Below are 22432 nucleotides of genomic sequence, written 5' to 3'. Positions count from 1 at the left end.
AACCCATTGTTACAGATGAAAAAAGTGAGGCAGCGTGTGGGAGCTCTAAGTAACTTATCCAACGTCACATAGTGGGCAGCACTGGAGTCTGAGCCCAGGTCTGTGGGCCCCTGTCACTCCTCTCTACCATTAGGCTTCAATGCCTTTCACAAACCTCATCCTTCCGACTTACTAAATGGGGCTTCTCGGTCCCAAAATCTGGAGGCCCATGGTTCAGAAATTTGGGGTGGCTTTTAAAACTCCTAAAGACCTGGACCCCTCCCAGGAATTCTGATTTAACTGGTCTAGGGTAGGGGAGGCCAGGTCTCAATATGTTTTAAAACCATCCCAGGTGAATCTTACCTGGTTGAAAACTCCTGCGTGATAAGCGCTTTAGCTAAGGCACAGGCGGAAGGCTGTGGAGCACCGCGGAGGGAACAGTTAGAGGAGACTCTGGGACCTGGCGAGGGACTGGGGCAGAAGGGCTGTCACAGGAGCCGGCGTGGGTGAGCAGGACTGCGAGGGGATGTGGGCAGCCCAGGCAGCAGGCCTCCAAGTAGACGGGTCTGCGTGAGACACAGGGGAGGGGAGGCCTGGGCTGCGGTGTTGGCTTGGGCAGTCAGTTGGACCCGATGGGGGCCTGATGTGCTGCAGGCAATCCCCAGTCTGGGCTCATGATTTTCGGATCTCTGCTGCTCACCGGCTCCTCCTGCCAGCTTCCCTGCCGCGCTGGGCGTGGCTGTTCCTCGTCAAGGAGCTCTGAAGCCAGGCGGGATGGAAGTCCTGCGATTGGCCTTCCAGAGTCTTCACGGAGCTTTTGCCCCCGGGGATGGGGGTGACAGGGTGCTGCAGTGGCTGTGTTTGCAGATCTTGTCGGCAGGCAATGTGCGGCATCATGGGGTCAGCTTCCCAAACGCCAGAGAGGGTGGATTTGTTGGTTGCTTAACCCCCAAAATATGCACGTGGAGATGTGCTGGGATCTTAAGAAAGTTTAAACCCTGAGGACAGAGCTAAGAGACACCTAGGAGAGAACGGGTGTGGGGATTGTGAGTGAGCCTGTGTGGGTGGGTGTATACGTGTTTGTGAATGTGTGTGTGCAGAAGTGTGAATGTGTTTGTGGATGTGTGGGAGCTTGAGTACTTATGTGAATTATGTATACACACGGGTATGTGGAAGTGCGACAGAGTATGTGCGCGCGGGTGTGTATGAGTGTAGTTCTGTGTGAGTGTGTGCCTGAGTGTATGAATGTGTCGTTGTATGTGTATGAGCGTGAGTCTGTGTGTGTGTAGGTCTGTGTGAGTGTGAAGCTGTGTGAGTGGGAAACTGTGCAAGTGTCTGGATGTGTGTGTCTGAGTGTATGACTGAAGCTGTGATGAGTGTGTCTGGGTATGTGTATGTCTCTGAGTCTGCATGACTGAAGCTGTGCAAGTGTGAAGCTATGTGTGTGGGTGAGTCTGTGTGTTAAGTTGTGAGTATGTGAGTGAGTCTGTGTGTGTGGGTGTGAGTCTGGGTGTGAAGCTATATGAGTGTGTGGGTATGAGTGTGTGGATGAGTCTGTGGGTGTGTGGGTGAGTCTGTGGGTGTGTGGGTGTGAGTCTGTGTGAGTGTGTGTATCTGGGTTTGAGTGTCTCGGTGAGTCTGTGAGTGTGTATGTGGGTGTGTGTGAGAGTCTGGGTGTGTGTGAGTGTGTGTGGGTGTGAGTGTGTGGGTGAGTCTGTGAGTGGCTGTGGGTGTGAGTGGGTGAGTGTGTGTGGGTGTGAGTGGGTGTCTGTGAGTGTGTGTCTGGGTGAGTCTGTGTGTGTGGGTATGTGTGGGTGTCTGGGTGAGTCTGTGTGGGTGTATGTGGGTGTGGGTGTGAGTGTGTGGGTGAGTCTGAGTGTGGGTGAGTCTGTGTGAAGCTGTGTGTGTGTGTGTGTCTAGGTGAGTCTGAGTGTGAAGTTCTGTGACTGTGAAGCTGTGAATGTGTCTGCATGTGAGTGTATGGGTGAGTCTGCGTGAGTGTGAAGCTATGTGAGTGCGTGTAGGTGTGTCTGGGTGAATCTGAGTGAAGCTATGTGAATGTGTCTGCGTGTGAGTGTATGGGTGAGTCTGTGTAAGTGTGAAGCTGTGTGTGTGTGTGGGGGGTGCATGCACATATGTCCCCAGGCAGTTTTGCTCAGCCCCCAGAGATTCCAGGCGGCTATTTCTGCCTTGCTCTTTGACCAGATCCGGCTTCAGACTGTGATGCGTCATGCTCTCAGTGGAGTTTCTCTAGCCTCCTTTTCCTCATTTCTCTTGAATAACTGGGAAATGTCCATGCCCCCCTCTCTAAGCTGTTGCTTAAAATTATGTAAGGCCTCAGCACATAGTAGGTGGTCAGTCCACGGTGGCTCCTCCACCCCTCATTCACCTCTGTCAGTAGGCGGTGGATGTTTGTCCTCCTGGCATGCGATTGAGCCTAGTGCCCCTTCAACAGCGTCAGAAGACCTGGGTTGGAGTCCACTTGGGCCCCTAACCCAATACTGAACCCCCAGAAACTCATGTCACCTCTCTGGATTATACAGTTACTTCCTCTCTGAGTTCCTCAGTTTCCTTATCTGTAACATGGGGGTGCTCTTCCTGCCCTACACAGTTGTTTGTGTGGTCAAATAAGGCAGACTGCTCAGGGCTTCATGCTGGAGGTTGGATCCTGTTCCACTGCTAAGAGCCTGGAAATCGATTTTTCAATTCATCTCTCCTCTTGCTCTTATTCCTCTCTGGTTCTCTTTGGTGCATTGTAGGAAATCTGGGTGCAGTTTCTCTATGATAACTGATCATCACATGCACCTGTGCTGCACGCATGTCCATGCACCTGTTTCCATCCACAGACCTCCTAATTTGAGTTTTGATAAAATATAACTCAGGCTTACTATATTTGTACTTCTTTTATTCACTTCAGGAGACACTGTGCCTTGGTTTTCCAAATAGGGTTTTTGACCTGGGATTAAGACTTCCTTTGCCATGCAAAGTAGGATAGAAAGTTGAGAAATCTTCCCAGAGAAGCAAATTGTTGGGTTTTCCTGGGAGGTGCATGGTAGGACACACATGGGATTAGCTTGGAAGTCCTGAAAGTGCTTCGTGTCACCCAAACTATAAAATATGTGCATGAGTTGTAGTTGCTGTTCCCAAAATTACATTCACTGATCCTGTGCTCTGATATCTGTACCCATTCATTTACTTGAGACCCCATGTGACAGGTTGTCCCCTGCTTTAACAAGCCAGAACGTTTGGACACAGAATGCTTCCATCAGATGGATTGGAAGGCTAGGGCAGGATGGGAAAAAATGGTTTCCCACTGACTTGTTCTGGGCAGGAACAGAACCTGTCAAGGGTTTGTTTCCTTTTCCTTGCAAGAAAATGCAAACCACTGGTCTCTGCATATCCCTCCAGACATTCATGGGAGAAACTAGGCTTATGTTTATAGAGGCCTATTGGGAGTGGCTGCTTTCAGGATGGAGAGAAAGCTCATTACCTCGAGCTGCTAAAATTTAATCCAAAGAAAATATACCATTCCCCTAGAAAATCGGTTGGATACATGTGGACTGTGTTAGCTTTAAAATCAATAAATCAGTTATCAAAATACTAATTTTCTAAGCAGTATGCGACCAGGGAAATGAACACATTGTGTAATTTGACGTGTCTCTGTAAGTCTTAGAACCTGTATCTATGTTTATCAACCAAGGGCTTCACCTGCTCTAATGAAATTTTGTTAAATGTTTGGTTTGGTATTTTTAATTTGCCCATCCAAGATCTGTTAATGTACTGTTTTTGTTCTATTTCAAAGTAAAGTTTATTATTGTTTGGTGCTTACAAAATAACAAATGCTCATTGTAAAGAATTTTAGAAAAGATGGGAAATGATAAAAAAAAAAACAACCTATAAAAATAACAGTGGCTGAACAGAAAAGGGTGTGAGGGAACTTTCTGGGGCTATGGGAACATTTTAGTTCTTTATAGGGGCTTCGGTTTCTACACAGGCATACATAGTTGTTGAAACTTCAGCCAATGTACCCTTAAGATTTGTGCATTTCATTGTATGTACATTTTATATTAAAAGAAAATCTGTGAACAATTATTGAACTTGGGTTAATGATATATATGATGAAGTATTTGGAAGAAGTGTACAGATGTCTGCAATTTACTCTGAAGTGAATTAAAAAAAAAAGAAAGCTTGATGATGAAAAAAAAGAAAGATCATATGGATAGATATGTAATAAAGCAAATAAAGTAAAATATTAATGGAGAATCCAGATGTTGGGTATATTAGTGTTCACTATAAAATTCTTTCAACTTTGCTGTATATTTGATAACTTACATAATAAAGTATTAGGGAAGAGAGATTACTAATTCAGAAAAAAATCCATATTTACAATCTAAACTTAACTACTATTAGCATCTTAGTGCACATTATTTTCTTTCATTTTTGTTTTCAAGAATGCATAATTTTATACAATTATGATCTTATACAGATTTATTTTCATATTTTTTCACTCCATATTATATCATAGTTTTGTTATGGAAAATCTTCATTATGTAATTTCTAAATTGAGTTATTATTTATGTACAGTAAAACTTACACTTTCTAGTTTAGAGTCCTGTGCGTTTTGACAAATGCCTACAGTCATGTAACCACCACCACAACCAGGATGTAGAACAATTATATCATTTAGAAAAACTTCTCTGTGCCCCTTTGAGGTCCACCCCCCTCCTCACATCCTCACATCCAGCTCTTGGCAACTACTGATCTGTCTTCTAGAATGTCATTAAGATGGAATCATTCAGTGGAGGATATACCTTCTGACTCTGGCTTCTTCCACCCACACACAATACATTCGAGATTCATCCTTGTCCTTGCATGTACTAGTGGTTTGTTCTTTTTTGCTGATGAGTAGTATTCCATTGTAAGAATGTACATTAATGTAGTTTTAATGTTTGTAAAAATTCATGGTGTATCATAACACGTTTAAGTATTCACCTATTTGGATATTTAAGATGTTTTGCTTTCTCATTATTATAAGTGCCATCATAGTGAAAACCTTTAAGCATAATTGTTATCATCGATCATTAAGGTAGATTCCCAGGAAGGGAATTACTAAATCGAATGTTATGAATATTTTTACTGTCCTTACTACATTTTTAATCATTAAAATGTTTTTCTTTGTATTTCTTTATACGGTTTATAAGAAGCTTGACTTCAAACTCCACTGGTGTTTATAATCCTCTTTTCCTCCTCTCTTTCTCAATATTGCCACCACAGAACTGACCTGAAGTTTCAGTGTAGTCAGCAAGCTTTTCAAGTAATAAATCATGGAGACCAATCAGGAAGCTTCCCTCTTCTTGGTGAAGATCTTGGAGGAACTGGACAGCAAGCAAAATACTGTTTCTTATCAGGACCTGTGCAAATCTCTCTGTGCCCGGTTCGATCTGTCGCAGCTTGCCAAACTGAGAAGTGTGCTCTTCTACACGGCTTGTCTCGATCCCAATTTTCCAGCCACTCTATTCAAAGACAAGATGAAATGCACAGTGAATAACCAGCAATCAAAGAAAATCATGGTGGCAGCAGATATTGTGACGATATTCAACCTGATCCAAATGAATGGCGGGGCAGCCAAGGAGAAGCTGCCTAGGGGTCTCCAGAAGGTGCGCAAGAAGGAGGCGTCCTTTGAATCATGCAGGTCGGATACAGAGATCTGCAATGCAGCCGAGTGTGAGCCCCTGAACTGTGAGCTGAGTGAGAGGTCTTTCAGCCGGGGCTACCCCACCAGGCAGTCATCCAAGTGCCGGAAGATGGACTGTAAGGACTGCCCGCAGTTTGTCCCTGCCTCTGAGCCTAACTTCCTGTTGGGAGTTAGCAAAGAGGTGAAAAACCGTGCTGCTTCCCTGGACAGGCTGCAGGCCCTGGCCCCATACTCTGTGACCAGCCCTCAGCCCTGTGAGATGCAGAGGACCTACTTCCCCATGAACATAGAAAATGAGTCCATTTCAGACCAGGACTCCCTGCCCATCAACCAGAGCATCAAGGAAACCTTCATTTCCAATGAGGAGCCATTTGTGGTTCAGTCCTGTGTCCAGAAAAGGAATATCTTTAAAGAGGATTTTCACAATTTGATGGCGGTGTCCCCCAGTTTGGTTGGCCCTGTCAGCAAAGCAGAGAATGAGCACGGGGAGCCCCAGAGTCGAAAGGAGCCCCACAAGCCACCCTTCTTCAACCACAGCTTTGAAATGCCCTATAACAGCCAGTACCTGAATCCGGTGTATTCCCCGGTTCCTGACAAAAGGCGAGCAAAGCATGAAAGCTTAGATGACCTTCAAGCCTCTACGTATTTTGGGCCCACTCCAGTGATGGGAACCCAAGAAGCCAGGCGCTATCCAGGGAGGCCCAACAAGCAGACTCCCTGGCCAGCCAAAAGCTGGAGCCTAAACACGGAGGAAGTTCCTGACTTTGAACGGTCCTTTTTCAATAGAAATCCCTCTGAGGAGAGGCTACGCTATCCAAATGCCAGTAGCCAGACTCCCAATTTCCCAGCCCCAGACAGGCGCCCGACTTACCTCCCGCCAAAGGATCAACAGCCAATTCTCCCCATTGCTTATGCGGCAAAACCAAACGGGCTCAAATCTAAAGAGATCTCCTCCCCTGTTGACTTGGGGAAGCAGGAACCAGTCAAAAAGTTTAAAGACAAGAGCATTAACTGCACCAGTGGGCAGCTCAGCTCAGATACCAGTAGCGTGGGCACCCAGACTGAGCACGTGCTGGAGCCCAAGAAATGCAGAGACCTGTGCACCTCCAGTCAGGGCAAGTACAGTGACAGGCACACCATGAAGCACTCAGACGATGACTCAGAAATTGTCAGCGATGACATCAGTGACATTTTCCGATTTCTTGATGACATGAGCATCAGTGGCTCCACAGGAGTGATACAGTCGTCCTGCTACAACAGCACAGGGTCCTTGTCTCAGCTCCATAAGTCAGACTGCGATAGTTCCCCCGAGCACAACTTAACCAAAATTGCCAATGGGGTCCCCGACAGCAAGGGAGACAAGGGTAACCGGCTTGAAAACACCCACCACTCGGAAGAAGAACTGAAGACCAGTGTGTGCAAACTGGTGCTCAGGATCGGCGAAATCGAACGGAAGCTGGAATCCCTGTCGGGTGTTCGTGAGGAAATCTCCCAGGTCTTGGGCAAACTAAATAAATTGGACCAGAAAATGCAACAGCCTGAGAAGGTGAGTGTGCAGATAGATCTGAACTCCTTGACAAGCGAGGTTCCGTCTGATGACAGTGCCTCTCCCCGGATGTTCCGTGCACACAGTGGCTCCCATGGACCAAAACTGGAGAACAACCCTGACTGGTGCTGCTCTGATGCTAGTGGGAGCAACAGTGAGAGCCTGCGGGTCAAGGCCTTAAAAAAAAGCCTCTTCACCAGGCCATCCTCTAGATCCCTAACAGAGGAGAACAGTGCCACGGAGTCCAAAATCGCCAGCATCTCCAACTCGCCCAGAGACTGGCGCACCATCACTTACACCAACCGTGTGGGCCTCAATGAGGAGGAGATAAAAGACGCAGGCCCAGGAGATAATAAAGACTGGCATCGGAAATCTAAAGAGGTAATTTAAATTTAAGTTCACAAAATCAGGCACCAGCTTCATCATAGCCCTGGCACATTTCAAAGCCTTGAACATGGCATTAAACAGGCAAGAGGCCTGTCCTCTGTGTGCCAATTATCCTTCCAGGTTTGGCAGGCTTTTCACATTGGAATAGAGAGGACAACATAGGCAGGTCGTGTGTTCCACCAGGTTGTCCCTCAGCTAGGAGGAGCACATGCTGTGATGTTGCTGACAGCAGGACGTAGGGTTGGGATTCATGGGACAGGTGGTGTGAGAACAGATTTTCATAGAATGGGGAATGTGTCAGCCCAGGCAAGCATCACCAAGGGTATCTTCCTGTCCTTTCTGAAATAGCAGGATGCAGGTCGGGTACACGAGGGAAAATGCTGAAAAGGGTGCTAGCTAATACATCCCTTTCATGGACTGCATTGCATGTGTGATGTTCCTTTTTAAGCATGAGTTGTTTTTCATTATAAAATGATGGTTAGGAAGTAAAATGATAACTAGGATCATGAGGTCAGGAGTTCAAGACCAGCCTGGCCAATATGTTGAAACCCCATCTCTACTAAAAATGTAAAAAAGTTAGCTGGGTGTGGTGACACGAGCCTGTAGTCCCAGCTACTCAGGAGGCCGAGGCAGGAGAATCGCTTGAACCCAGGAGGCGGAGGTTGCAGTGAGCAGAGATCACGCATTGCACTCCAGCCTGGGCAACGGAGCGAGACTCTGTCTCAAAAAAAGACAGCAATTCTTAATCTGGTGTCTTCTTTTCCTTTTTAGTTTTTTTCTCTACACTGTTGCTTGTTGGAGGCTCTTTCACATAAGCTCAGTTCTTTTGCATATTTATAGCAGACTTCACTTCCTCAGTCCTAGAATCATTGTGTACACATACACTTGAATCTTTTCTTTCTCTCACCCCCTGCAGTACGGATGATTTGTTTCTGTGGGACCTGTGGCCGATCCTGTTCATTCTAACTGGGTTATAGTGACCCCTTTCTGGCCAAGGTGATACAACTTCAGTGTGTTGCTTGTCTCCATTCCATGTCCTGCTTCTAGAAGGTCAGTGGACAGACAAGTCACTGCTCCTGAGGTCTCCAAGGACTGTGTTGTCAGAGAGTGACAGTGGTGTGGGCTACAGACATTCAAAGCCAGGGAGGAGGCTGAGCTCCTTAAATGGTGCTGAAAAGGAAAAGCTTGGAAAACTGGATTTTAAGGAAATGTTCAGCGTCCAAAGAGGGGAGGGAGTAGAAGAAGCCTTTTTTTCCTGATTTTAAAGAAACCTCTGGTGTCTGCTGGTTACCACTCTGCCCTTATGGAGCGGCTTGCCACATTTGGTGCTGGAGAGAATCCAGAATTTGATATGTGCTGCCATGCTGGGCACAAGACATCCACGTCCAGTCCTCTGCTCGGATTCTATTGTCACTGTCTCTTAGCTGCCAGGGTCTGGCCAGGTTTCTGGTGCTTTGGGTTTCAGATATCATTGAACAGTGACCATTTAGAGAACTCAAATGGTTAGGTGCTTCTGTAGAAATATCAGGTTAAACTGAACTAGCCATGCCGCCCATCTATCAAATGTCAAAGCTTCACAAAGCCAGCAGGAATGAGCAGTCACAAGCTTGAGTCAGATCCGCTCGATAGGCCTAACACAAAGTTGCTAATGCTGGGGATGCATTCTCTTTATTTTGTCCCCTTCTGCAACCTCATTTCTCCTTCCTGGCTTGTGGCTCTCACCAACTTTGAGGTGGTGATTCCCATGGTAGTGACCAGACCCAGCCCGCCTTTGGAGCTTTGGTTGCATATGTCAAACTGCTAAAGGCCAGTTTCCCTAAATGTCATGTCTACATGTCAAAATCTACAGTTCCCAAAGCAGGCTTTTCTGTTCCTTTTAAACCAGTGTTCCCTCTCACTATTTCCATTCTGGGAGAGGTGAGCATGGGGTCAGCATTGTAGCAATCCTCCAAACTGAAGAAGCCCCTTTGGTCCCTCTTCTTGGGCTCACTTTGTCCAGCATAGCTACCAGACCCTATGGATTTGCGTTCTGCCATGTCTCTTGCAACTCTGCCTTCTTTTCCATTTACACTTCTACGTTGAGTCAAGGCTCTTCCCCTACTGGGGATGCTTGGGCACATTCTCCACCTTCCATCTCATCTCATGAGCCACTGCTGCATTCACTTTCCTAAAATGCCACTCTCTGTGGTTGCACAGGGTCCCCTATTCCCCACTCTTCTCTGACTCTCCTTTGCCTCTGCAAAGAGTTGCAAACTTCTTAGTCAGGCCTTCACAACCCTATGAATTTCATGTACCTTTTCTCAACCAGAAGGCTCTGTTATACCTTGACTGGACCCTGCTCTACCTTGATGAGTCTTCCTGTTTTTCCTCAAAATAGCCATGCTCATTCATTTGGTCACCCATTCAGTAAACACTAATTGAGCACCTATGATGGCCAGGTCCTATTTCACTGTCAGATTTTTCTTCACATGAATCCTCCACCAAGACTCTCTGGTCCACCTCCCCCGTACTGATCTAAGTCCTATGTTCCCCTCGAGGCCCCTTACTTCATAAGTCTCTGTAAGCTTTCCTAGGGCTTATTGCTGGTCTCCAGCCCTTACTCCTGTTTGTTCAGACATAGTGGATGCAAATTTTTTTTGAAAATGCGTATTATGTATATATATTGACTGCCCAGTACGAACACAAACTCAGTGATACAAACAGGCATGGGCAGCAATGAAACTTTCCATCTTAGAAGTGAAAACAGTTTCAAATCCTGGCTCTGCCTCTTACCAGCTGTCTGACGTTGGGTCAGTCTCTTAACCTCTCTGACCTGAGTTTCCACATCCATACTAGGGATAATAATAGTTACAACCTCAGAATTTTAATGAGAAGATGAAATGAAGACAATGCATGTTTAGCGCTGAGCAGAGTGGTGGACACATAGCCCTTGGTCAATTGCAATTATGCCTGCAATGGCTGCCATCGTAGTTATTATTATCACCATCTACCCTTCCTCCCAGCTTGGTGCAGACTCTGCGTGTAATAGGAGCTCTCTGAGTGTTGGGTGGTGGTGATGAGCAAAAACTGGTGAAGTCTCTTAGAAGATACTTGGCTTTGATGAGTTAGAAAATAAGGGGGAACCTCATTTTCTTGTGTGGATTTATCCTGTGTTCTCTGTGTCAGTGTCAGCAGTCTTGATGGTCTGGAATAGCCAGATGTTATGCTCTATTTGGGTAAAAGCCAATGGGTTGGGTAGGTGGAGATGTGTTTCCAGTCCCCATGCAGGTGTAGGATGCACATACTCACACAGGTACACACATACACCACGTGTGCTTCCAACCCCGATGCAAATGTACGACCCACACACTCACACACATACACACATACACCACATGTGCTTCCAGCCCCTATGCAGGCGTATGACCCACACACTCACACACATACACACATACACCACGTGTGCTTCCAGCCCCTATGCAGGCGTATGATCCACACACTCACACACATACACACATACACCACGTGTGCTTCCAGCCCCTATGCAAGTGTATAAGCCACACAGTCACACACATACACCACATGTGCCCACCACGTTCTTGCACATCAACTCTCATCGCATCACACCTAAACATTCTCCTTCTCTTCCTTCTGTACACACAGCTTGACTCACATTCTTCTTTTTTCCTTTTTCTCTTGCTATTACTGAGATACACAACTTCTTTGCTCTCTGTTCCATATACATGACTACATATAATTGGCCTCTAACCCTTTGATGAATATTCATGGAGTGTCTTCTACTTGGTGGTATTATCTTGCTGGAGAAGGGGATTAAAAGGTGAACAAAACAATCCCTTGCCTTCAAGGAACTCATAGTTTAGCAGAGGAGCCAGACGGGCAAACAAGTGGTTATAGTTCAAAGGCACAAGTGCTGGCCAAGGGTCTGGACATAGTCCTAAGAGGTCACAGAAATGAGCACTGACCTAGTCTTAGGACAGGTATACTGAGAGCAGAAACCTTTGGGTTGCATTTCAGTGACTCAGAATATAAACTATTGCCACCTGCTTTAGGCACCTTCCTACCTCCACACTGCTGCCCAGACTGCTCTCTTATTCTGAAGGCCATATCCCTTCTGACAGGGGCCCATCTGCTGTCTGGGAAAATCAGTAGAGGCTCTCAACACGTGCTTTCTGACTCAGCTTCTTCCTTCCAAAGAAGCAGTGTAGCATCAGGGTTTTCAACGAGTTCCTTGAAGAAAGGACCCGTATCTTTTACTCATCTGTACCCCATGCAAAACGGTAAAAGAAAGAGGGGGCATTAATATCAGTAGTTAAAGACTCTCTAAAGCCAGATTATCAGGTTTAAATCCTAGCTCCACCCCTTACTAGCTGTGTGCCTGGGGCAAGTTACTGAGTCTGGGCTCCGTTTTCCTACCTGTACGATGGGGATTCGCAATGGTAGTGATGGCATAAAGATTCCATTAAATAACCTTTTTCTGGCACAGAAATGTTAGTTTATATTAGTAACATTATGATCATAAGCTTTTCCTAGACAATTTCCCCCAACATGGCTATGTTTTCACACTTTCGATTTGCTTGGAAGTAACTGTACTTTGCTACCTGGATGTCTACAGGAAAGCTGCTGGCTGCTCAATTGCACTGTGAAATCCAAGGGCATCTTTGCCACTTGTCTGGACTTCTTTGTGCCCCTCTGCAGGCAGACAGGCAGTACGACATTCCCCCACAGCACCGACTGCCCAAGCAGCCCAAAGACGGCTTCCTGGTGGAGCAGGTGTTCAGCCCTCACCCCTACCCTGCCTCCCTCAAGGCCCACATGAAGAGCAACCCACTGTACACAGACATGCGGCTGACTGAGTTGGCCGAGGTGAAGCGGGGCCAAACTTCTTGGACCATTGAGGAGTATGCACGGAATGCGAGCGACAAGGGCAAGCTGACAGCCCTGGACCTGCAGGTGAGCCTCTCATTGTCCCTGGGTGGGGGGAAGCCTATCTGTGCCCTGGCAAATGCAGGAATGGATCACGGACGGCTTAGACCAACCAGCCCACTTCCACACCCTCCAACTCCCTGGGCCCCCAACATGGAATTCAGAACTTTAATAAATCATAGAGCAGAAGAGACTTTTAACAAGGGGATCATTGTTTTGCTTATTTGTAAACATTTAGCGGTAGGAATGCTTGATTTATTTATGTATATTTTTATTGGCCATCTGATTTGCTAACGATGCATTTACGACTCTGTACCAAGTGCAGATTCTAATATTTGCTCACAAGACCTGAGCCAAACTGTTTAATGAAATACAAGCTGATTTCTCCTTCCATATGTAGCACGTGGGATAAGCATATTTGTGGGAGCCAAGCTATGGATTATGTTTCCATACGGAGCAGCCCCAGGTAAGAGCCATCCCCAGAAGCTCTGTGAATGCAGTTGTGGCTGGAGGGCATGTTTTTTGTTCACCCACAGGCAGGGCTGGGTTTTGGCCACACTTTTATTTTGGTGGGCAGCTCTGCCTGGTTCCATTCACACTGGGTTGATCTATGTCTCCAGATCACCACAGGAACAAAGGAAGCACCCTGTCCCCAACTGTGCACTTAGCTTTGTAGGCAGCCAGGCCATAGCACCAGGGGTGCCTGTTCCGCCCAGGCCCCGGAATGACCATGCACGTGAAGCACAGTTGGTGAGAGCTGCCTGTGGAGATCAGTATGGCAAGGCTTCCCTGAAGTGGCCTTGCTCTAGAACAAAGAGAGCTGTGGGAGGTACAGTGTGGTGGAGAGAAAAGACCGTGTTCTGGCAGCACTGGGTTTTCATCCCGGACTCCTTCGCTGTGTGGCCAGAAGCATTCACTCCATCTGATTGAGGTTCAGCCCCTCCACCTGTTAAATGGACATAATAATATCGAGCTTGTGAGTCATTGTAAGAATTAAAAATAATATATTTAAAGTACCTGGCATCAAGTAGGCACTGAAAAAGAAGGCCCTTGGGGGCTGGTCAATGACGCTGAAATCAATCAACTTTGCATAGTGCTTTCTACAGTCTCTCAGTCCCAGGCACAGTGGCCTGTGAGGCAGGAATTGTTATGACCATCTTCAGTTTACAAATGAGGAAATCAGGGCCCCGGGAAGCTCAATAATTTGCCCCAGGTCAGACAAGTCTAAATTCATACTGGACCATCTGGCAATAAGTCTCATGTTCTTTCTCTTCTACAACTTCCTTGCCATTTCATTTTGCTATTGTTAAGAGTTTAGTGGAGTTTTATGTTGTTAAAAAAAAAATGATTGCAATGACATTTGTTTGTTGGGCCCTAAATGACAGCAATTATGGGAAGGGGCAGCTCTGGCCAGACCCTGACAGTGAGTGTTGTGGGGGCATCAGGAGCAACCCTGAGCCCCTCCTCACCCCTCTTACCTCATGCATTTTACATTCCCACTTGTACTGCACACCCCTTGACCCTTCAGGTCAATCCCTCTTCTGTCAACTTCCTGTGGGCAAGGAGGCTAGAGAGAGGTTTGATTCTCCCTCCAGTAGGTCCCTGTGCAGCTCTGCTATGGGTGTCATACCTCGATCTGTGGGAATTAGAATACCAAGAGCAGCTGGGGTCAGAAAGGACCTGGAGGTGTGAATGGCTCAAGCAACGGAATAATCAGTATTTCACCAGTATCACTGGATGACTTTGAAAGAGTTTGATTAATTAGGTGAGTCGTAGACTGAGAAACATCTTTGCAAAGCTTGCAGGGAGGGAGCTGGAAGATTTTCCCCCTACAGATATGTGAGCTTTTAGTGCACCAATGTTTATAAGCATAAAGATAAAATTATAAAAATTAAAAACAGATATTTGGATTATAGAGCTTTAGGTGACATTACTTAAAAGTGCAAAGGAGAGAGTATCAAGTTGCATAAAATATGAGGAAGTAGAGAGTTCAATAGCTGTATGAGGGTGTTTACAGCAAAAAAGAGCCAACCTTGAGAGCTTGGTGAAGGCAGCAAGTACCACCTTTTTTCTTTTCATCTCTTTGCAGATACTCGGGTACAGTCTTAGGGCAGTGTTGGTATCTGGACAATCTTCCCAGAGCTCCTTTGTGTTGAGATGTACATTTGCCATCAGTGGTTCCCACTTGAGGGCATAGGCAAAGGTGCAAACCCTGTTCTTCTTTCCAGTGTTTGCCAGGGCTAATTAATAACTGCATACATTCGCCTGTGTCCCTTGAAACCTCAGTATTACCTCTCTTCTACCTGATGCGATTACAGCTTAGAGTTATTGAAAAAACTAATTAAAAATAGTTTATTCCACACACTGAATCCCAGCCCATAATAGTGTATATAACTATGAAAGGAAGCCAGTTTCCTTCTGTCTGAGCCAGAGGGAATAAAGCACAAAATCTGATGTGTTATTTACACACTGTTTGGCTTCTGGGCCAGCCCTAGGATGACTGAGAAGAAGAGCAGGTTGTTTTACCCATAGTGTGCTGAGCCTGACTTCCAGGTGCCAGGGTATGGAGGGCTGCTGGTCTGACCCTCCACCAGCTCCCAGCCTTTAGGGGCACATTACCCACTTCTGCAGACCAGTCTTCCAGCAAAATATGCCCATCTTGGGTCCATCTCTCCTTTCTTTAGTGTCTATTAAATTGCTGAAGGGCTTTCAGGTTTTCATACCAAGGAGAGCAGACTGGTCCCAAGGGCCTGTGGCAGGCAGAGCTTTGGCGGCTCAAGCAGGAGGAGGAGGCGGTCCAACAGTCAGGGCTCGGCAGCAGTGGAACTGCTCTGGGAAGCTCAGGGAAGAGACTCCTGGGGTTCTAGCAGAGGATGCTGTAGCAGGAGTTTCTTGCAAAGGCTGAAGGGTTGGACAGAGCACTCTGTACAATAAGGACTTTTCCCACATTGAGAGTGTCTTGGTTTCTATTTTGGGTGCCCTGAGTGTCCAGGACCACCTTCCAGCCTTCCACATAACTTGAGGAATTAAATAGCAGTCTCTCAACATTTTGCCTTGGTGAGGGAAGGGACCAGGAAGATTTTCTGTGATGCCTAGATCCCCTTCTCTTTCCATTGTACAGTGTCGTATAGCATGTCTTAGAACAGGGGCTGGCAAACTTTCTTTGTAAAGGACCAGATAGTAAATCCTTTAGGCCTTGTGGGCCTTATAATTTCTTACAACTGCTCAACTCGGCCATTGTAGCACGAAAACAGCTATAGACAATTTGGAAACAAATAGGAGTGGTTGTGTTTCCATGAATCTTTATTTTTGGACACTGAGATTTGCATTTCATATAATTTTCACTTGTCATAAAATATTATTCTTTTGATTTTTTTTCAACCATTTAAAAATGGAAAAAAATCACTCTTAGTTCAAGGGTTGTAAAAAGACAGGTGGCAGGTGAGATATGGCCTGCAGGCCATAGTGTGCCTAGCTGTGTGCTAGATGACTGTGAGCAACAGGTAGATAATCAAGCCTGGGGGGGCAGGGCCTGCAGGTTGTCAGTGTCCTGGCAGCAGGCTGGTGGCGTGCTCAAAGGGGTAGTTAAGGAGGGGACTCTTTACAATAGCTGGTGAAGCACCCAGAGACCAGCACCGGTAGGAAGCTGTTGCCACCCTTGGATCTGAAGGGCCAAGGGAAAGGGGCTGTTTCTGAAATTCACTGAGACCCACAGCTCTGACAGCAGGCGTCCAATAGGAGCTGGGCCACTGACAAACTGCAGCCCAGCCAGGAGGGAGGTGGGGGAATAAATACCTCAATCTCTCTTTCTTCTTGTCTTCATTGGTTGTCTTCATTCTTGTTCAAGCTTCCCATGGGAGCTTGAAGGCAGGGGAGTCCCCATGATGTGTCCATGTAGTTTATATTCCTAGGGGCACAGAGCAAGATGGAAAAAAAACAGGATGAATCTAGAAGGTCAGGCAGAGAATTACTAGCATGCATTAGAATCATCACTGTTCCATCAATAAATGGTACAACTGAGTTTTTTAAAACTTTGAAAGGTTTGTTTTTCGGGCCTGTGTTTGTATATGTGTATGAATAATTTTTAATGTGCCCATGTTTATGAGCATAAAACAATCTAAGAAAATCTTCAAAATAGATATTTTGTTTGCATTTCAAAGACTTAAATGGCCTAACTTGGAATTGCAATGTGTTGTTGCTTTTATGTGACATATTATTAAATGCTTGCCATAAAATGAGAACACTGCCTTTCTTCATGGAAATAGATTTTAACTGTCAACGTGGAATAGGATTCACAGGCAATGCAGGTTAAATGTGGTATTTCTCCTGATGACAGTTGATTAATCTTGGGGAGATCAGCAGACAGATGTCAGTGGGGGCTCTCTCTTGGGGGAAGCTGTACCAAGTCTGGATCCATTGCCAAGGCAGGTCTGGGGTGGGAACAGTCTGCTATGGGGTCAGTAGACCTTGACTTTGAGCAGTGGCATGACCTGCTCAGATAAATGGTTGAAGTTGAAATATTTTATATTTTGTTTGAACTGCTCATCTTGGAGGTTCCTTTGATTTTTCAGTAGAAGCTTTTCAAAGTGCTATGATGGCCTTGTTTCAAGCAGATCTGTTCATAGAGCCTGTTGGAAGAAAGCATTTTTCAGTGACTTTCCTTGTTTCCCTTGCAGAGGGGCCCGCGTGTTCTTGGTTGCATGCCCTTGAAGTTTAGAGTCTTGCTCATCTCAGCCCCATTTTGCTTGCTTACAGATGAAAGACCCTTGGGTTTCTCTGTGTCAAAACCAACACGACATTTTTAGTGAGGGAGGGGCCCATGCAATCTGTGATATGTGGGATGAGCCTGTGGTAGCCCACCTCAGGCAAGGGGCTGGTGGGGCAGTGTTATGCAACACAGTCTCTAACTCCCAGCTGCAGACAACTTAAGTGCTTCAGGAGTGATGACTGTCAGGACGTCTTTGACCTGATTTCAAGTATTCACTGTATTTCTAACATTTTCTCTTCGCTTTTAGACGCAAGAATCTTTAAACCCAAACAATTTAGAGTACTGGATGGAAGACATTTATACTCCAGGATACGATTCATTACTAAAACGTAAAGAAGCCGAATTCAGACGAGCCAAGGTCTGCAAGATAGCTGCTCTGATCGCTGCTGCGGCATGCACCGTCATCCTCGTTATTGTCGTGCCCATCTGCACAATGAAATCATGAGCTAAGAATGCAACCTTACGTACAGCTTATGACTACCGATGTTGTCGTCTGTATTTTAGAATCTTGCAGCAGTGAGACAACAATTTATTGAAATAGAGATGAAATCATGGAGGCAGTTCTACAAATATTGAATGAGGTGGTTTTCAGAAAGTATCCTAATTCTAGGGAGAAATCTACCTACCTGTTAGCTTTGACTCAATTACACTCTGATGCATTTTTAGAAGTGCAATATCTTTTCCTACCAAAAGAACATAATGGACTATCAATAAATACAAATTGAATATTCCAACAACAACAACAAAAAAGGAAGATTAACTGGGTTCTTTCCATTTTGATGATGTTTCATGGTGGGAAATAAGTTATACAGAAGATATTTAATACATGCCTCTTTAGAAGAAACTAAGGGGAAGTAGCAACATAAGAAGAAAAGAGGGTGGGTTCTCTTTTCCATAAAGTTCTTAGACCATTGCTGGTGAAGTAACAGGGTGTGCGTCCCTAAAGGGTATTACTTCTCTGTCGACTTTTATCAAGGGCTACTGACGTTTCATTCTTGCCCTTTTGTCATCAACAAGACAGAATGTCTGCATCACTGCAGATCTTCATGGAAACATTCTGGACCTTCTTCCTTGCACTTGGAGTAAGAAGGAGCTGGACTACCAAGTCAGGCGTGGAATGAAGTATGCTCAGACTGCATGATGGGCCAAGGTATTCAGGCCAGGAGACCTTCCCGTCCTCAATCCAAAGTGTAGGGGAGCTTCTTGCTAACAATGTAAGGTCAGTATTTGAAAATCATGGCCATTCCAAAGGATCTCCTGTTCTTGCTTTGGTGTGTGGCTCTATTCCTTGATTTTCTATCTCCTGGTGGTACCAGATGCTCTGCCTCTCATACATGAGTTGAAGAGTTTGGAACTTGTCCTTGTGCCTTGAAGAGTAGAGACAATGGCTAAACATTGACATTCTATCTGTAAACCATGGTTTTCATGGACCACTAATATCTGCCATTTTCAATGGCTTTAAAAAGATTTTGAAAGCTTGTTCAATAATATAATAATAATAAAGGCACTGAGGTCTTCTCAGTTACCCCAACACCTACTGCAGAGTTTTGAATACTTGTCAGCAGTGCAAAAAATATTATCTATTTAACCACTTATCTATATGTCTATCTAAAACCTGATTTTCATTTATTGTCTTCTCTGTTAAATAACCTGAGAGCGAGGTTTCTTTAGTGTAAAAGAAGCTGTTGTAATTTCATCCAAATTTGATCTGTCTCCATCTGCTGAATGGTGCTTTGCCAATAATGGAACAGAAAGAATCCCTATCAGCATCTGATTCCAGTGTGTTGTTACAGGTTAAAGAAAAAAAGGATTGACAGAAACTAGCTACCTTATATATATATTTTTGATAACAAGGTGGGATATAAATAGATTTTGGTAGCAAGTGTAATCACTCTGTATGATATAATAAATTTCTAAAAGAGAGATTTGAGAGCATCTCAAGTTTTAAAGCAATAGGAGTCTAGCATCCATTCTGAAAAATCCCAAATAATGCTTAGCTTGCTGTGTCTAATTCTGTTGTTCACCATTAAGGGGTAGACAGTTAATTTTATTATGTTAACAAGTGAGGGATGAATGTTTTCATCTATAGTAAACCTTTATTTTTAGAAGTCTTCATGTTATCTATTTGTATTATCATGTTTATGTATGGATTTTCAATTTCAGTGACTGAAAACTTAAGCCTTAGTATGAAAAACTAAGGATTTATAATTGAAAATAAAAAAATATGTATATGTTACTATCTGTCATCAGAATTATACTCTTTGGTGCTCTGTTTTCAATGGGGCATATTACATAAGGTTGTTTCTTTCACCCCAAAGAGACTACTAGGTTACCACTCTGGGCATTGCCTTTCCACCTAATCCCTCAACCAGTAAGACTCTGTACCACATTCTAGCCCCACTATTCTCCTCTTTATCACAGATTAAGTGCCAGAGCATCAGAGATAGTAGCTCCCAACCTCTTGCTCTGGATTTGCAGAAGAATGGAGATGTACTTACCCAGAATAAGAAAAATCTAGTCAAATCCACCCCAAATCTTCCTTTTGACAGGTGGGACCATAGAGGCTGGACCAAACCACTTTTTCCACTGCCCTTGGCTAAATCTATTCCTAGTGGACCCCATCTGGGCATATCCCTAGCTACCTTGGGAGGGCATGACTATAAGTCACACCTCAGGCTTGAAAATGAAAGGATTCTGTAGAATATTCTTCTATACTTTCCATAGCTGGAGAGGTAGTCAGAGAAATTCAGTCTTGCTCTGAGTCCAGAGTAGCTTTAAGGAGCTTTAAAATTCAACTCAACATTGTTGTCGAATAATGGCAACATCTAGACCTGGTAATAATCCAGGAAATTGGACAATGGAGGCCAAAAGTAAGGTGGGTTTCTCTGGAAAGGGGTCATCCTCAGCCTGATAATACCAAATCTGATGTTGAGGTTATGAATCATTACTATGGCTTGGAGCTACTGGATGCTTGGGGTCTTGGGATAGATAGAAGGTAAAGTTCACAGTTGGAGCCTTTCTTGCCATTGACCCCAAGCTCACCCCAGCCTTCCTTCCCTGACCCTGAGACTCACCCTATCTCCTCTATTCCGTGAGTTTGCAGAATGAGCAAGACAGAGTTTGGCTAGGAGGAAACATCTATCCATCCCTCTAATCTTTGCCCATCACCTCCTGTTGCAATGAGCTCCCCAGAGGTGACATACGGACGGGCCTCTCTACTATACTGGGTGCCATCTCCTACCATACTCTGGCATTTTTATATAAAGGGTAATTTCCTGTACCTGAGTCTAAAATTACATTATCAAAATTCACTTCGTTTTTCCGGCATTTTAAAAGTAATAAAATGTTATTATTTAACAGATTAGTTTGAAATTAAATATCCTTAACCAATGATTAAATTCATAATCATTTCATCTTCTAATCTGAATTTGTTTTGAACACAGCCTTGCAGAAAAGCAAAAAATATTTTCCCACTCATATTTTTCAGAAATTTTACACCAGTATCCCCTTCATTAAACTGCAAATACAGTAAGGTAAATCATACGTACATCATCCATTACTAGCTGATCATAAATTGTTAGTATTTTAAGGCATGCAATTATGTGATTGATATCTGCAAGGCTAGTTTAATAGACGTGCTAAATATCACTGTTCTGAATATCTGTGCCATAGTTCTGATACCCTTATTGGAATCAAGGCAGTGCTGTTTTTGTTTACAAGTTATCAAGATAAGAGCAGTGACATCACATTTGTTGGTTCTTTTTCTTAATAGAAAAAACAAAACAGAAGAAGCTCTGCCAACAGTAAAAGATTCTGTTAAGTAGTATAAAAGTCTGTGAATGTTGAAATTCAACATGCTTCATATTATAACCAACCTGCAAGAATATTGTGGTCAATTATGTGAATACCAAATCAGTATATACTGTATATTGTACTATGAAAATTTGTATTTAAAGGCAAAGATACGAATAATTGTTCATATAATTGGGGAAAAGGGTATTAAATATTTATTAAGTAACAATGAGAAATGCAACAAACTTCCTTATTTATGCCTTATGAATAAAAGAGTGTGGAATGTAAGGTGAAATTTTATGTACAAGATCCTGAAGGAATGGGTATTCTTGAAGGCAGGGACTGTGTCTTTTCTGTTTGTTCTGTACAGCTCTCAGCACACTCTTGGTGCTTGATAAATGTTATATAATACCAATAACTAAGCACATTTTTAGATCTTTTTTCAAATGGCTTGTGTAAAATTTGGTTAATGTACAATGATTGGTTTGAAGCTATCATGTAAAATTGGCCTCTCCAAATATAATCAAAAATAAACTGAAGAAAATATAAAATATCTTGCCATGAGATTTTATTTTATGCATAAATTATAAGCGTTCAGTTTTATGTAAGGATCATGTGTCCAGCTTGATGACTTCTCACAAATTGAACAGTTTCACAAATTGAACATGTAATCAGCACCTAGAGCAAAAATGTCTCAGAACATTTAAACATCCCAGAAGCCTCCCTCATGCCCCTTCCAGTTAAAATCCTGAAAAGACAAACCACCATCCTGACTTCTGAGGCTCCAGATTAGTTGTGCCTGTTTTTGAGCTTTAAGTAAAAGTGATTGTGCAGTATCTACTCTTTTGTGTCTGTCTGCACTGTTTCAGCAGGATGTTTGTGAGAGATGTTCATTTTGTTCTGTGTGGTTGCAGTTTTCTCATTCTTATTTCACTAACTTATTATGAATGTACTACAGTTTATTTTTCCTTTCTACCATTGAATGGGCATTCAGGTAGCTTCCAATTTGGGCTATGAATGTTCTTGCATATATCTTTTTTTAAAATTTGAGACGGAGTCTCACTCGGTCACCAGGCTGGAGTGCAGTGGCGTGATCTCGGATCACTGCAACCTCCACCTCCTGGGGTCAAGTGATTCTCCTGCCTCGGCCTCCTGAGCAGCTGGGACTACAGGTGCATGCCACCATGCCCAGCTAATTTTTGTATTTTTAGTAGAGACAGGGTTTCACCATGTTGGCCAGGATGGTCACAGTGCTGCGATCTCGGCTCACTACAACCTCCACCTCCTAGGTTCAATCGATTCCCCTGCCTCAGCCTCCCAATGAGATGGGAATAGAGGCTCA

General features: G+C 44.3%; 1 protein-coding gene across 1 annotated transcript; it reads left to right on the top strand.

Moving 5' to 3' along the window:
• The first annotated feature begins 5255 nt into the window (after nucleotides 1–5255).
• On the top strand, nucleotides 5256–17743 carry KIAA1024 (KIAA1024 ortholog). The gene is made up of 3 exons (XM_011938394.1): nucleotides 5256–7601; nucleotides 12303–12557; nucleotides 17546–17743. Exons 1-3 carry the CDS (start codon nucleotides 5304–5306, stop codon nucleotides 17741–17743), a joined length of 2751 nt encoding a protein of 916 aa, XP_011793784.1. The 5' UTR covers nucleotides 5256–5303.
• Nucleotides 17744–22432: the final 4689 nt, after the last annotated feature.

Source organism: Colobus angolensis, unplaced genomic scaffold (assembly GCF_000951035.1).
Source record: "Colobus angolensis palliatus isolate OR3802 unplaced genomic scaffold, Cang.pa_1.0 Scaffold172, whole genome shotgun sequence".
In the NCBI taxonomy this organism is placed as follows: domain Eukaryota; kingdom Metazoa; phylum Chordata; class Mammalia; order Primates; family Cercopithecidae; genus Colobus; species Colobus angolensis.
The sequence above is the reverse complement of the archived record's forward strand: the minus strand, read 5'-3'. Positions and strand labels throughout refer to the sequence as shown.

Bases quoted from the DNA above. Each gene is read 5' to 3' on its own strand.
- KIAA1024 (XM_011938394.1), top strand. From the start codon at position 5,304: ATGGAGACCAATCAGGAAGCTTCCCTCTTCTTGGTGAAGATCTTGGAG. The intron at 7,602-12,302 runs GTAATTTAAATT...GCCCCTCTGCAG, and splicing joins GGCATCGGAAATCTAAAGAG to GCAGACAGGCAGTACGACAT. The intron at 12,558-17,545 runs GTGAGCCTCTCA...CTTCGCTTTTAG, and splicing joins TGACAGCCCTGGACCTGCAG to ACGCAAGAATCTTTAAACCC.